The sequence below is a fragment of the Trifolium pratense genome, linkage group LG3 (genome assembly GCF_020283565.1).
Source record: "Trifolium pratense cultivar HEN17-A07 linkage group LG3, ARS_RC_1.1, whole genome shotgun sequence".
In the NCBI taxonomy this organism is placed as follows: Eukaryota; Viridiplantae; Streptophyta; class Magnoliopsida; order Fabales; family Fabaceae; genus Trifolium; species Trifolium pratense.
The window spans coordinates 38212205-38228312 of record NC_060061.1 but is presented as its reverse complement, the minus strand read 5'-3'; the positions used below and the strand labels follow the sequence as shown (position 1 = coordinate 38228312).

Here is a 16108-nt window from a genome sequence, read left to right as displayed (position 1 = left end):
TTTTACAGGTGGCAAACTGGGTGCTTACGTGGCTGCTCACATGGCTGCTTACATGGCTGCTTACTAGGTAAATCATTTAATTTTTTTAAAAAAACTTAAAGTTAAAATTTTTTTAAAAAAAATGGCAAATTAAAAAACAAAAGAGATAAAAAAGAAAACTCAGAAAGGAAAAAAAGAAAGAGCTTGCGAACTCAGAAGCTTTCGAACGGCTAACGGCGAACGACGGCGACGCGAAGGCGAATCGAAGGAGACAACGAATCGAAGGTGAATCGAAGGCTAATCGAAGGAGACACTACACATCCAGGTTACAAATCGATCCTTTTTATGTTTAACTTTGTGTTTGTGTTTACAAATCGAATCGATTTAGGGTTTTGTATTTGTTTCTTTTCTGTTTTAGATTTCGAATTGTTTTAGATTGTTATTGGAATTTTGTTGTCTTCTTCTTGTTGCTAGTTTATTATTGGTTTTAGTGTTTGTTTATGATTTAGGGTTCTGTGTTTGTTGTCTTCTTGTTGTTGTGGTCCGTCCGTTTATTTTGGGTGTTATTTTATTAGGTGTGGTGTGTATTATTCATGGATGATAGATTGGAGGTGGTGGTACATCATGGGGGGTGGTTTGAAGAGTTTGATCACAATGGGTATGTTGGAGCAGATGTAAGTTGGTTTGTTGATGAAGATTATTTTTCGTATTTTGAGTTTGTTGGAGAGATTAAGAAGAAATTGAAATACCCAAGTATAGACACAATGTGGTTTTATGACCCACAAGATGTAAATGAGTTGGTTTTGTTGGAGGATGATATGGATGCAAATAGAATGAAAAATATAGCACGAATGGATGGAAGAGTCCACCTGTATCTTATGCATCCAATGGCTGAGCCTGAATTCATTGAAGCGATTGAATATGGGCCTATTGAGGGGGTAAATGAAAATGGGCCTGCTGAGGGAGTAAATGAAAATGGGCCTGCTGAGGGAGTAAAAGAAAATGGGTCTGTTGAGGGAGTAAATGAATATGGTCCAACTGATGACTTAAATGATAATGGGCCAAGTGAGGGAGTCAATGAAACTGGCCCAACTGGCCCTACTGAGGGAGATAAGGTTGGCCCAACTGCTGAAAAAGGGAAAGGTGTGAGAATTGATGATGATGTTATTGATGATTTATTAAATGAAGTTGAGTATGATGAAGACAGTGAAGATAGTGCCCTGGGAATACACTTTGATGATCCAGAAGAAGATTGTTTGCTTGAAGATAACTTTGACACTGTTGCGGATGAGACTGTTGTGGATGAGACTGTTGTGGAGGAAAATGTTGTTGATGAACCTGTGACAAAGGGAAAGGGAAAGAAAGGTAAGAAAGTGAGGCAAGAGTGTAATGTTAGCAAACCAACAAGCAAGAAGGGAAGACCAAAAAAGAAGAATAATAACTCTAATATATATACTGTTGTTCAAGGTGCACAACAAACTGCACAAGGTGATGAGTTATTTGAAGAAGATGTTGGGAATATTGACAAGAGTAAATATAAAGCCTTTGTTGGAGGATTGAGTGATATTGAGGATTATAATAGTGAGGAGCTAGATAGTGGAAGTGATAGTGACATTGAGAATGAAGTTGAGGATAGTGAGGATGAAGATGAGCATGACACAGAATGGCCTAGTAATTACAAATTGCCAACCTTTAAGATGCCATCATCAATGAGAGATTATAAGTGGGAGTCTGGAATGTACTTTGCTTGTAAACAAGAGTTTCAAGAAGCAATAAGATGTTATGCAATCCAGTCTCAAAGAGCTATTAAATATAAGAAGAATGACAAGAAGAGGATAAGGTTGATTTGTAAAAGTGGTTGTGTATGGAATGCTTACTGTTCACATATGCCAGGGCAAGAAACTTGGCAATTGATGTTTGTTAAAGATGAGCATAAGTGTAATAGGGAACCTAAGGTCAAAATGCTTAGTGCCAAATGGTTGGGAAAAAGATTACATAAGAGGGTTAAAGAGAATCCCAATTTGAAATTGATTGATATTATGGAGAAAACACAACAAAAATGGAATTTAAAGATATCTAAGAACAAAGCATCTAAAGCCAGGGGTATTGCTTTTGATTTAGTAGATGGGTCATTTAGAGAACAATACACTAGGTTTTATGACTACTCCCATGAGTTACTAAGATCAAACCGTGGTTCAACAGTTATAGTCACTACTACACCATTTCAAGGTGATGAGGCTGACTTGGAACATCCTGAAAGGCCTTTGTGTCCACATTTCCAAAGGGCTTACATTTGTTTCAAGGGATGTAAGGAAAGTTTTTTAATTTGTAGGCCAATAATTGGTTTAGATGGGGCATTTCTTAAAGGATATTATGGTGGTCAGTGATACACCTAAAAATATGCTATTTATTTAGTTAATTTACTATTATATTTTATATGTTTTTATTTCGATTCCGAAGTTTTATTATATAAATAGTTACTTATTTCTCATATTTTAAATAAACAGATAAAAAGTGTACGAGTTGAAGAAAGGAGCGAAAACGGACCGAAAAGGAGCAAGAATGGACAAAAATGGGCCACACAAGTGCAGCCAAGCCACACAAGTGCAGCCCAAGCCACGAGCCAGCCAAGCCCACAAGGAAAACAAATGGCGCCCGCCAGCTTGCACCAAGTGGCCCTCGCCACTTCCTTCTCATCATGGCCGTCCATCATATCAAACGGTGACGCGCTATTCAGCTAAAAGTTCCACATCGGCCAGATTCTGTCTTTTCCTCCTTGTATTTTAGTATAAATAGGCTAGTTCTCTTCACTCAAAAACATAACACTTGACTTGGAGAATTGAGAACTAGGCTTAGTACCACAAGGTTTTCTTCTCTAAAGTTGAGAGTTTAGTATTATTTTATTCTCCGTTGAGAATAAAATAAGTTTTTTTTATTTCCTGCCGTTACGCTGTCGGAGTCCGTACTCGAGATTCCTTTTGTTATTTCAGGTTCTTATTTTATTTTATGTCCTTATTTATTTCTTGTCTTTATTTTATTGCTTTTATTTTATGCTTTTAATTTCTGTTTTTATTTTTATTATGTCTTTTTATTTATTTGCTTATTTTATTTTTATGTCTTTAGTTTTAGTTATGTCTAGCTAAATTTAGCGTTGCTAGGATGTGTAGTTAGTAGCTAATAGGGGTTCGGTAGTTAATTCGTGCTTAATAGTTTTCAACCACCAGTTTTAAATAAATACGTTTTCAAATAATTCGTCACGAGAGTGAGGATTGTTTTAAAGGCAATAAACCAACATTGACGAGAGTTGAGGTTTAGGGTCGGATAGTTAAAACTGACCGTTAGTTCTAAAGTCCGCGAGAGCTATTTAGGATTAATGAGTTTTATATTGATTTTCAAAGGTACTTATATAGGTAAGTGAGTGTGTGAGAGCTGAGCATTTATTTTATCTAAGTATAACGCTAGTCAAGATTTGCGAGAGCTGAGATTAGTGTTTTTAAATCAAATATAATTCTTGAAAACTGGCGACTGTTTTATTTTCCTAAGCAGTTTTTAATTAAACGTTGACTATAATTCGTCACGAGAGTGAGAATTAATTAAAGTAAAAATCAATAGAGCGAGAGCGTGAGATTTCTACTAGATAGTAAAAACTGAACATTAAATCTAATTCGCAACGAGAGTTGGGATTAGAGTTAATTAAATTATATTGTTTTTCAAAGAGTATTTTATTAGCGGGTGTGAGGACGAGAGTTAAGCACCACCTTTATAATTTATAATACTAGTCAAGATTTGCGAGAGCTGAGATTGGTATTTTTAAATCAATATAGTTTCGAATATTTAACAGTTTGTCTAGCGCGAATTAAGCATTGAACCCTCTGAAGCAACTAATAGCACGTCCTAGCAATATTTTATTTACATATAAAAAATCTAAAAAATATTTATTTTTCTTATTTTAATTATTCAATTAATCAAAATCCTTTAAATCATTAGCCTTAGATTTACAAAGCAACACTAGAATACGGTAGGTCGATTATTGGTCCCTTGGGTTCGATATCTTTTAAAATTACACGACACGACTGTATACTTGCAGTCACGTTGTCGCGTCGCACGATCAAGTTTTTGGCGCCGTTGCCGGGGACCAATTTAGTCGATATCGTAACTCCAGTGTTACACCGTAGAGACTAAGGCAATTTTATTTTATTTTTATTTTACCCCGATTAGTTCGTTTGTTGCATGGCAAGCACTCGCTCTAGAGGTGAAAGATTGGTGCAACTAGTTAGCGAACCCGAACGTCTTTTAAGACGTAGAAATTTAGAAAATCAATTAGAGATTCATGTTCCCGATTTAGTCATGGCTGAAGCCCCACAAGAACGACCACTAAGGTCCTACGCTATTCCTTCGCAAGAAGAACCGCACAATAGCATCGCTGCCCCCGCTATTGAAGCAAATAACTTTGAGCTTAAACCTTCATTGTTGTCGGCCGTACAACAAAACCCAATGTTTTAAGAACCGGACCGGACCGGCCGGTTCAACCGGGAACCGGACACAGCAGCGGTCCGGGCTAGTGCTGAGAACCGGTAGTCTGCAAAACCGGAAAAAAACCGCTTAAAACCGGTACGAACCGCCCGGAACCGTTCGAACCGGTGAACCGGGGGCGGTTTGAAAAAACCGGCCGGTTCGGAATCTTTTGAAAAGGGTTTTTTTCTTCTTGAATTCCAATTGCGTATGGGTTTTGGGTAAAAATTGAAAGCTTATGAGATGATGATGTTGTTGGCATGAACTAAAGGAAGAGAGTTGGGTCAAGTTGTTGTTTTGTTGATAGCAGCACGAGAGAGAGAGAAGAGAGAAAGGAATTAGCTTCAATTCATTTTTCTTAACTTTGCATGTAATGTGAATGGTTGAGAGAAGAGGTGATTTGGAGTGTTGTTGTTGTTGTCTCGTGGAAGAGAGAAAGAATAGGGAAGGTTACTGATTTTTCCTCTTTTTCTTGTCCTTGTATGTGATTTAATTGGTTGAATTAAAGGTGAGTGGTAAGTGGTGAGGGAGAGGGACACGTGAGAGAGAAGTTTGGGAGAAAGGAAAATCTTGACAAATGGTTTCTATCACTCTTTTGGCTTATATTATATGACAAATTGGCTTATATTATCTTGACACCCAATTCTTTTATTTTGTTGACCGATTTATATTTGAAAAGGGATTTTTTTTCTTCTTATATTACAGTAGTTTCTAATTTGTGTTTTGTTTGTTTTAGGTTTTTAAAGTTTCTATTTTGTTAGTTTGTTTATCACCTGTGAAGTAGAATAATTATTATGAACCAATTTTAGTAATTTGTTGCTTTGTTTACCAATTTAAAGTTTATTTTCTAAATTTTGTTATGAACATCATGCACTTTAAAACTAAATTTTGTTAATTTGTCAATTTATGTCTAAGTATTTGTTATTCTGTTACTGATAATTTGTTTATTAGCTATCAGATACGAAAATTATATGAACGGTTCATATAAACGGTTCAATAGTGGTTGAACCGGTCTAACCAGTTGAACCATAAACCAGTGACCACACCGGCTCGACCTCCGGTTCGGTTCTTAAAACATTGACAAAACCAGTTCTCCGGAAATCCCACGGACGACCCCAATCTACACTTATCTATATTTCTGCAATATGCGGATACCGTGAAGGCAAATGGTGTCAGTCCCGAAGCTATAAGACTTCGCTTATTCCCATTCTCGTTAAGAGATAAAGCTAGAGCCTGGCTCCAGTCCCTACCATCCAACTCAGTCGTAACATGGAACGAGTTGAAGAAAGTCTTTTTAGCGAGATATTTCCCGCCTAGCAAAACTGCTATGCTAAGAGCCCAAATCAATGGATTTAGACAAAGAGACAACGAATCTCTTTTCGAAGCATGGGAAAGATACAAAGAAATGATTAGGATATGTCCTCATCATGGGCTCGAAAATTGGCTAATTATCCACACCTTTTACAATGGTCTCTTGTATAATACAAGAATGACAATAGACGCCGCAGCTGGTGGCGCACTTATGGATAAACCATACAACCAAGCCTATCAGCTTATCGAGAGCATGGCTCAGAACCATTATCAGTGGGGAAACGAGAGAACATCCGTAGAGAAGCCTCAAACGAAAGGCGGTATGTACGAAGTAAACGAGCTTGACCTTGTTAAAGCCAAACTTGAAGCTCTAACTCAAAAGATGGAGAGTATGACCACAACACCTGCAGCCACCGTGGCTGCAACAATTTCAAATTGCGAACTATGTGGAATTCAAGGGCACACTATCGCTGAATGTCAACTCTTGACGGAAGTCCCCCCAGACCAAGTGAACTATACTCAAGGAAACCCTTACAACCAAGGTCCGAGGAACCATCCATACCTTTCGTACAAAAGCAACAATGCTCTATATGCACCTGGCCAAGCACCTACTCCTTCACCACCAGGATTCCAAAAACCTGCTCAAAATGCTCCTAGGAAGTCTAACCTTGAATTGATGATGGAGAACTTCATAGCCATACAAACTCAAACTAACAAGGAAGTCCTAAATCAAAACATACACACTAATGAGCAAATTAAGCAGTTAACAAGCAATTTAGCTATCCTAGCCACACACAATAAGATGCTTGAAACTCAAATAGCACAAGTGGCACAACAACAAGCATCGACCTCTGCTCCTGCAGGAACATTTCCTGGTCAACCACAACAAAACCCGAGAGGACAAGCCAATGCTGTTATACTAAGAAGTGGAAAACAACTAGATGAACCAACAAATTCAAAACCTGATGACCCAGCCGTGCAACAAGGTTCTAATAAACTAACCGAGGAGAGTGAACCAAAAGAAAAAGAGGATAGTGGAGAGGAAATCAAAGAGAAAGAGAAACCTTACGTTCCTCCCCCACCATATAAACCACCCATCCCATATCCTCAAAGATTAGTACAATCCAAAAATGTAGGGCAATTTAAGAAATTTGTAGAGCTTCTACAAAAACTAAACATCACAATACCTTTTACGGAAGCTATCACACAAATGCCCTCATATGCTAAATTCCTCAAAGATATCTTGACTAACAAGAGAAAGATCGAGGATGATGAGACCGTCATGCTCACTGCCGAGTGTAGCGCCATATTACAAAACGAAATGCCCCCTAAGTTAAAAGACCCAGGAAGTTTCTCCATACCCTGTGTCATTGGAAAGTACGTAATAGATAGAGCCCTATGTGATCTAGGAGCTAGTATCAGTTTAATGCCCGTAGCCTTATGTGAAAAACTGAAAATGGGAGAACTAAGACCAACAAAAATGTCCGTACAATTTGCTGACCGTTCTGTCAAATACCCTCTAGGTATTTTAGAAAATGTGCCCGTACGTGTAGGACAATTCTTTATCCCAACTGATTTCATAGTTATGGACATAAGGGAAGATTCCAATACACCTATCCTTTTAGGAAGGCCATTCTTAGCAACTGCCGGTGCCATAATAGACGTAAAGAGAGGAAAGCTCACTTTTGAAGTGGGTGAAGAAAAAGTTGAGTTTATCTTAACTCAATTCATGAAAGCACCAGCAATAGACGATGAATGCTACATGCTAGACGTCATTGAAGAATGTAGAAAAGAAGTGGAAAAGGATCAAGCTAAGTATTCTGAAATTCTAAAAACCTCTGATCCTCAAACTCATAAAGATAATGAAGACGACCCAGCCGAATCTAAAGATCCTACACCTCACCTTGATAAGCCAACTTTAGAACTAAAGGCTCTACCTGAAAATTTGAGGTATGAATTCCTAGATAAAGACCTCAAACGACCAGTAATAGTCAGTGCGGATTTAGGAAAGTTAGAAACTGAAAAACTTCTAAACATTCTAAGAAAATACCCAACTGCCTTAGGGTATAACATCACTGACCTAAAAGGAATTAGTCCTTCAATATGTATGCATCGTATTACGCTAGAGGAAGACGGTAAAACCTCTAGAGAACCCCAAAGAAGGATCAATCCAGTTCTAAGTGAGGTAGTTAAGAAAGAAGTAGAGAAGCTTCTAGAAGTAGGAATCATATATCCCATATCTGATAGTAAATGGGTCAGCCCAGTACATGTCGTACCAAAGAAAGGGGGAGTTACAGTTGTAACGAATGCAAAAGGAGAATCTATAGCACAAAGAGTTGTAACTGGCCATAGAATGTGCATAGATTATAGGAAATTAAACAAAGCCACTCGAAAAGACCATTTTCCTCTACCCTTTATTGATCAAATGCTCGAGCGATTGGCTAAACATTCATATTTCTGCTACCTAGATGGTTATTCAGGATTCTTCCAAATCCCTATTCACCCTGATGACCAAGAGAAAACCACTTTCACATGTCCTTACGGAACTTTTGCTTACCGACGAATGCCCTTCGGACTATGCAATGCTCCCGCAACTTTTCAAAGATGCATGATGGCAATCTTCGCAGATTTTATAAATGATATCATGGAAGTCTTTATGGATGACTTCTCCGTTTGTGGGCAAAGCTATGAAAGTTGTCTGTCGAACCTAGAAAAAGTACTTGAAAGATGTGTAAAGGTGAATCTTGTGCTTAATTGGGAAAAGTGCCACTTTATGGTCCGACAAGGAATAGTTCTTGGACACGTAGTGTCCGATAAGGGGATTGAAGTAGATAAAGCAAAAATTCAAGTCATAGAAAATCTTCCACCCCCAAAAACAGTAAGAGAAGTACGTAGTTTCTTAGGACATGCCGGTTTCTACCGGCGATTCATTAAAGATTTCTCTAAAATCACCAAGCCTTTGACCGGCTTATTATTGAAAGATGCTGAGTTTATCTTTGACGACGGATGCTTAAAAGCGTTCGAACAAATTAAAGCAGCCCTTATATCCGCACCAATTATCAAACCACCCGATTGGAGTTTACCCTTCGAAATCATGTGTGACGCTAGTGATTTCGCTATAGGCGCAGTTTTAGGACAACGAAAAGATAAGAAGCTTCATGCGATCTATTACGCAAGTAGAACTTTAGATCCTGCGCAAATGAACTACGCCACCACTGAAAAGGAGCTCTTAGCTGTCGTATTCGCGATAGATAAATTTCGATCTTACCTAATAGGATCTAAAATAATTGTTTACACAGACCATGCTGCTATTAGGTACCTATTAAATAAGAAGGATGCTAAACCTAGGCTTCTAAGATGGATCCTACTTTTACAAGAATTTGACCTAGTGATCTTAGACAAAAAGGGAACCGAAAATGTAGTAGCCGATCACCTATCTAGAATAGAGGGCATTGAGCCTGAGTCAGTACCCATCAATGACGAATTCCCTTACGAACAACTCATGGCTCAGTTGGAAACTATCTCGGCTAAATTATCCTTAAAACTATCCAATACCACACAACTAAAGGAAGAAGTCTGCTCCGTCAAAAATACTTTACCATGGTATGCTGACTTCGTAAACTATTTATCAGCAAGAGTCCTTCCTCCGGGTTTAACCTACCAACAAAAGAAGAAATTCTTTCATGACTTAAAAAACTATTATTGGGACGAACCCCTACTCTTTAAAAGAGGCCCTGACGGAATCTTTCGTCGTTGTGTCCCTGAAGAAGAAATGAAAGATATAATTACCCAATGTCATTCTGCCCCTTTTGGAGGGCATGCTAGCACTTCAAAGACGTGTGCCAATATTTTACAATCTGGTTTCTTTTGGCCTACCCTATGGAAAGATGTCCATATCGCTGTTAAAAATTGCGACCGATGCCAACGCACCGGCAACATATCTAGACGCGATGAGATGCCACAAAAGGGAATTTTAGAGGTAGAGATTTTCGATGTATGGGGAATAGATTTCATGGGACCCTTCCCATCTTCTGGTGGAAATAGATATATACTTGTCGCTGTCGACTATGTTTCAAAATGGATCGAGGCTTTAGCCTCTCCTATAAATGACACCCAAGTAGTTATTAAGATGTTTAAAAATATAATCTTCCCTAGGTTCGGTACGCCCCGTCTCGTTATTAGCGATGGTGGCTCCCATTTCATATCTAAAATCTTTGAAAAATTATTAATTAAATATGGGATAAAACACCGAATAGCAACCCCTTATCACCCACAAACTAGTGGGCAAGTAGAAGTATCAAATAGAGAAATTAAAAAAAATTTAGAAAAAACTGTTGCTACTAGGAAAGATTGGTCATATAAACTCCCCGAGGCTCTGTGGGCCTATAGGACAGCATATAAAACCCCTATAGGAACTACACCATTTAATCTAGTTTATGGAAAATCATGTCACCTGCCTATAGAACTTGAACATAAAGCCTTTTGGGCTATTAAGGCACTAAATATGGATTACACGGCAGCGGGGAAGAAAAGAATCCTTGATCTTCACGAACTTGAAGAACTCAGAATAAGCGCTTATGAGAATGCTAAAATTTATAAAGATAGAACTAGGAAATGGCATGACAAGCGCATACTTAAAAAAGAATTTAACGTAGGAGAATTAGTGCTTCTTTTTAACTCTAGGTTAAAACTTTTCCCCGGAAAACTCCGTTCCCGTTGGTCCGGACCTTATGAAATAACTAAAGTTTTCCAAAACGGCGCTGTCGAAATAAAGAACAAATCTAATGAAATTTTTATTGTTAATGGACAGCGTCTTAAGCACTATTTCTGCCCAAGTAGCTCAGATTATTATTCTAAGTTAGAATTACATGAAATACAACCCAAAACTTAGAATCTAGATAGTCGAGCTACCGACGTTAAACAAAGCGCTGCATGGGAGGCAACCCATGAGTTTTCTTTAATTCTTGTTTAATTATTGCTTTCTTTTATTTTTGATTTTTTTTATGACTATCTCTGATGATCCTGTGACTAATAAAGCCCCCACACACATTTCTCAAAATGTTGCTGCTGGTGGGGGCGCAAGCATTGTTCCACCTGCACACACTACACATTTTTTCTAACACTTTTGCAGGTAGTTCCTCCTCATCAAGGCAAAGCACTATCGATGATGTACTCCATGAGATACGAGCCCAAAATGCATTAAATCAAGAGCGAGATGATGAAACAAATGACATTCATGCAAGCCCAGCAAAACCAAATCCTTCAAAACCAACACGAGATGCAGGGCTATTATCATAGATGGGAGAGCTCAGAAGAGCACCGTCAACAACAGCTCGACAATGTCATACAAGAGCTAGGCGGTTTGAGGCTTCAGTTCAACAATTTCCAAAATTATCAACAGCCTCCCCCATGATCTACCACAGGTTTTACGCTCCAAAGCTACTCTTGAGTCGCAACAGTGAGGACACTGTTGGATTTAAGTTTAGGGGAGTATTCTACTATCTCTATTTACTTTTAATTTTTAGTTATTTGAATTTTTATTTCCTTTCGCATAATAAAAAATTGAATTTATAGTATACTCTTTGGTTTTTCTAAATTTTTCCTTTTCTTGAGCCAAATTAAAAATTTTTCCAAAGACTTAGGCTAATAGCTCACTTAGAAAGTATATAGGTTAAGAAAAGACGAGAGGCTAAGTTAAGGAAATTAGGGAATTTTACAACAAAATCGGTATTTTTCCAACACCCAGAAGTCTCCCTAGTATAGATATCAATTTGAATAACCATTGTGCCAAAATCTCTTGATTTAAATTTGTGGAATCCTTTAGTAGTTTATCTATCCAGTCGGACACCATCTATAAAGTCACACATTAAGTAGGTTTGTCGATGAATATAAGCGAATCATCTAAGCAAATTCTTAAGGTCATACTGTGGTAATACGGTTAAACCTTAAAGAAAAAAATAATATGAGGTCATACTGTGGTAATACGGTTAAACCTTGAAAAAAAAAATATATATTTATATGATTGCTAATACAAAAATTTGTATCATCAAAATTTGTATCATCAAACTATTTGCGAGTTGAAAAAGATGAACAAAGACGCTAACCGGCTTTCTTACCATGTGTGTGACATAGATAAAGGGTCTTAATGTGACTGTCTAGAATGAAAAAGGATGAAACAAAGGAGAAGATTTAGATTTTAGTACAACGGCATGATCCAAATTCGATATGTATAAGAGGGAGAACTTTGTGTGTCGTTGAAATACCCTTCTTGATTGTGTAAAGAACCTAACTAATTAATCTTAGCCGATTTGAATTTCTGACCACGTATGAGTACTTGTGATGTTATTTTTCTCTAAGTCTGTGTGTGTGAGTTGCTTCGCATTTCAAATGTTTTCTATATGCAAGCTAAATTGCTTGAGGACAAGCAATGGTTCAAGTTTAGGGGAGTTTGATACACCTAAAAATATGCTATTTATTTAGTTAATTTACTATTATATTTTATATGTTTTTATTTCGATTCCGAAGTTTTATTATATAAATAGTTACTTATTTCTCATATTTTAAATAAACAGATAAAAAGTGTACGAGTTGAAGAAAGGAGCGAAAACGGACCGAAAAGGAGCAAGAATGGACAAAAATGGGCCACACAAGTGCAGCCAAGCCACACAAGTGCAGCCCAAGCCACGAGCCAGCCAAGCCCACAAGGAAAACAAATGGCGCCCGCCAGCTTGCACCAAGTGGCCCTCGCCACTTCCTTCTCATCATGGCCGTCCATCATATCAAACGGTGACGCGCTATTCAGCTAAAAGTCCCACATCGGCCAGATTCTGTCTTTTCCTCCTTGTATTTTAGTATAAATAGGCTAGTTCTCTTCACTCAAAAACATAACACTTGACTTGGAGAATTGAGAACTAGGCTTAGTACCACAAGGTTTTCTTCTCTAAAGTTGAGAGTTTAGTATTATTTTATTCTCCGTTGAGAATAAAATAAGTTTTTTTTATTTCCTGCCGTTACGCTGTCGGAGTCCGTACTCGAGATTCCTTTTGTTATTTCAGGTTCTTATTTTATTTTATGTCCTTATTTATTTCTTGTCTTTATTTTATTGCTTTTAATTTCTGTTTTTATTTTTATTATGTCTTTTTATTTATTTGCTTATTTTATTTTTATGTCTTTAGTTTTAGTTATGTCTAGCTAAATTTAGCGTTGCTAGGATGTGTAGTTAGTAGCTAATAGGGGTTCGGTAGTTAATTCGTGCTTAATAGTTTTCAACCACCAGTTTTAAATAAATACGTTTTCAAATAATTCGTCACGAGAGTGAGGATTGTTTTAAAGGCAATAAACCAACATTGACGAGAGTTGAGGTTTAGGGTCGGATAGTTAAAACTGACCGTTAGTTCTAAAGTCCGCGAGAACTATTTAGGATTAATGAGTTTTATATTGATTTTCAAAGGTACTTATATAGGTAAGTGAGTGTGTGAGAGCTGAGCATTTATTTTATCTAAGTATAACGCTAGTCAAGATTTGCGAGAGCTGAGATTAGTGTTTTTAAATCAAATATAATTCTTGAAAACTGGCGACTGTTTTATTTTCCTAAGCAGTTTTTAATTAAACGTTGACTATAATTCGTCACGAGAGTGAGAATTAATTAAAGTAAAAATCAATAGAGCGAGAGCGTGAGATTTCTACTAGATAGTAAAAACTGAACATTAAATCTAATTCGCAACGAGAGTTGGGATTAGAGTTAATTAAATTATATTGTTTTTCAAAGAGTATTTTATTAGCGGGTGTGAGGACGAGAGTTAAGCACCACCTTTATAATTTATAATACTAGTCAAGATTTGCGAGAGCTGAGATTGGTATTTTTAAATCAATATAGTTTCGAATATTTAACAGTTTGTCTAGCGCGAATTAAGCATTGAACCCTCTGAAGCAACTAATAGCACGTCCTAGCAATATTTTATTTACATATAAAAAATCTAAAAAATATTTATTTTTCTTATTTTAATTATTCAATTAATCAAAATCCTTTAAATCATTAGCCTTAGATTTACAAAGCAACACTAGAATACGGTAGGTCGATTATTGGTCCCTTGGGTTCGATATCTTTTAAAACTACACGACACGACTGTATACTTGCAGTCACGTTGTCGCGTCGCACGATCAGTCAGATACTAGCTGCAATTGGAAGAGACCCTAATGATCAAATGCTACCCATTGCAATTGCTGTGGTTGAGGGTGAAACAAAAGAGACTTGGAAATGGTTTTTGGAGCTGTTAACCAATGACTTAGGAGGCACAAGAGCTTGTTCTTTAATCACTTTCATAAGTGACCAACAAAAGGTAATTACATAAACACTTTTTGTATTTACTGTTATTTACTATAATGTTATTTAGTATAATATTCCTATTTAAAACAATTGAACTGCTTTCTTGTTGTAGGGACTACTTCTAGCAATGGATGAGTTACTTCCAGGTGTTGCCCACAGATTTTGTGTCAGACACTTGTACAACAATTTCAAAAAGAAATTTCCTGGAAAGAAATTAAAGGAATTGATGTGGAAGGCTGCAAATGCAACTTATGTTAATGCATGGCATATGGAGATGCAAGAGATCAAGACTATAAATATTGAGGCATTCAAGCATTTAATCAAAATACCACCAAGACATTGGAGCAAATCATATTTCACACCTGAGGCAAAATGTGACACATTGGTCAACAACATGTCTGAAGCTTTCAACTCAGTGATTGTTGGTGCAAGAGCCAAGCCTATAGTGACAATGCTTGAAGAAATTAGAGTGTATATGATGGAGAGATGGGAAACCAATAGACAAAAAATTGGGAGATATGTTGAAAGCATCCTACCAAACATAAAAAAGAAGCTTGAAAGAGAGACATCATTCAGCAACAATTGGATGGTCAGGTATAGTTGTTGATGACTTATTTTCTTATAGTTTACTAGGTATAATTGTTGAGGACTTATATTTTACTTATCATTTTTTGGTTAGGCCTGCTGGTTATGAATTGTTTGAAGTTAGGCACATTTCAGCTAATGGTGACCAATTTTCTGTTAGTCTTGGAACAAAGGAATGCTCTTGCAGAAAATGGATGTTGACAGGCTTACCTTGTAGACATGCAATAGCTTGTATGAGAGAAATGGAAATTGATCCAAGTCAATATGTACCTGACTACTTCAGAAAAGAAACTTATGAAGTTTGCTATCAACCAATGATCTACCCAACAAATGGTCAAAATTTATGGGTAAGAACTCAGTTTACTGACCTTCAACCACCACCAATAAAAAGACAACCTGGCAGACCTAAAAAAAAGAGGAACAAGGAACCTGATGAATTGAAAAAGGATGATGGAAACATGAAGAGAGATTTTCATGGAATTGTTTGTGGTAATTGTAAAAGACCTGGTCACAACAAACAAACTTGCAAACAACCACCACCACCACCACCACCACAAGCACCACCTGCCTCAACACAACCTCCTGCTTCTGCACAACCTCCTGCTTCTGCCTCAACACAACCTCCTGCTTCTGCAACTGCTTCTGCACAACCTCATGCTTCTGCTTCTGCAACAAGACAACCTGCTGCTGCTTCTGCTTCTGCAACAAGACAACCTGCTGCTGCTTCTGCTTCTGCTTCTGCAAGACAACCTGCTGCTTCTGCTGCTGCTTCTGCTTCTGCAAGACAGCCTGCTGCTGCTTCTGCAAGACAACCTGCCTCAACACAAGCTTCTGCATCAGCCCAAGGCAAGACTGCTTCAAAAAAAAGGAAGAACCAACAAGACAAGCAACAAGACAAGCCTGCAGCTCCTTCTTCAACAAAAAGAAAGAAGAATGAACAAGCCAGGCCTGCAGCAACCCAGCCACAAGTCACAACCAACAACAGACAGAAATTGCCTTTTAAGAGAAGAGACCAAACTTCAACACAACCAACATGGAGAATTTGAAGTTTATGATGTTTTGTGTCTGTTATATTTTGTTAGCTGATATGTTGTAATTAAGAACCTAGTATATATGGTCTCGATCTTTTGTTTATATGCCCTCAATCTTAGTATATATTTAATCAGCTGATATGATGTAATTGAGAACCTAGTATATATGGTCTCGATCTTTTGTTTAATGGCTATCATGTATCTGAGAACCTTATTATATATGGTCTCAATCTTTTGTAGGATGGTTATCATGTATCTGAGAACCTTAATATATATGGTCTCAATCTTTTGATTAATTGTGCCTAATTGTTATGATGTATTTGAGAAACCAAATTAATGTAATTGAAAGTCTTTGGTCTCAATA

At 37.3% G+C, this 16108-nt stretch overlaps 2 protein-coding genes and 1 non-coding gene across 3 annotated transcripts; 2 read left to right on the top strand and 1 right to left on the bottom strand.

The window, feature by feature from the left end:
• Positions 1 to 194: 194 nt before the first annotated feature.
• Positions 195 to 2970, top strand: LOC123914410. The gene is made up of 2 exons (XM_045965556.1): positions 195 to 304; positions 555 to 2970. The coding sequence occupies exon 2, from the start codon at positions 573 to 575 to the stop codon at positions 2364 to 2366; it is 1794 nt and encodes a 597-aa protein (XP_045821512.1). The 5' UTR covers positions 195 to 304; positions 555 to 572; the 3' UTR covers positions 2367 to 2970.
• Positions 2971 to 5818: 2848 nt separating this feature from the next.
• On the bottom strand, positions 5819 to 5925 carry LOC123919177. Its single transcript, XR_006813090.1, has one exon. It is a non-coding gene; the product is annotated as a small nucleolar RNA R71 (small nucleolar RNA).
• On the top strand, positions 5819 to 15759 carry LOC123915060. The gene is made up of 4 exons (XM_045966211.1): positions 5819 to 10637; positions 13942 to 14141; positions 14241 to 14722; positions 14808 to 15759. Exons 1-4 carry the CDS (start codon positions 5819 to 5821, stop codon positions 15757 to 15759), a joined length of 6453 nt encoding a protein of 2150 aa, XP_045822167.1.
• The last annotated feature ends 349 nt before the right edge of the window (positions 15760 to 16108 follow it).

Coding starts and splice junctions, on each gene's coding strand:
- LOC123914410 (XM_045965556.1), top strand. CDS start 573: ATGGATGATAGATTGGAGGTGGTGGTACATCATGGGGGGTGGTTTGAA.
- LOC123915060 (XM_045966211.1), top strand. CDS start 5,819: ATGCTAAGAGCCCAAATCAATGGATTTAGACAAAGAGACAACGAATCT. Junction 10,638..13,941: donor TAAGCACTATTTCTGCCCAA/GTAGCTCAGATT, acceptor GTATACTTGCAG/TCACGTTGTCGCGTCGCACG. Junction 14,142..14,240: donor TCATAAGTGACCAACAAAAG/GTAATTACATAA, acceptor TTCTTGTTGTAG/GGACTACTTCTAGCAATGGA.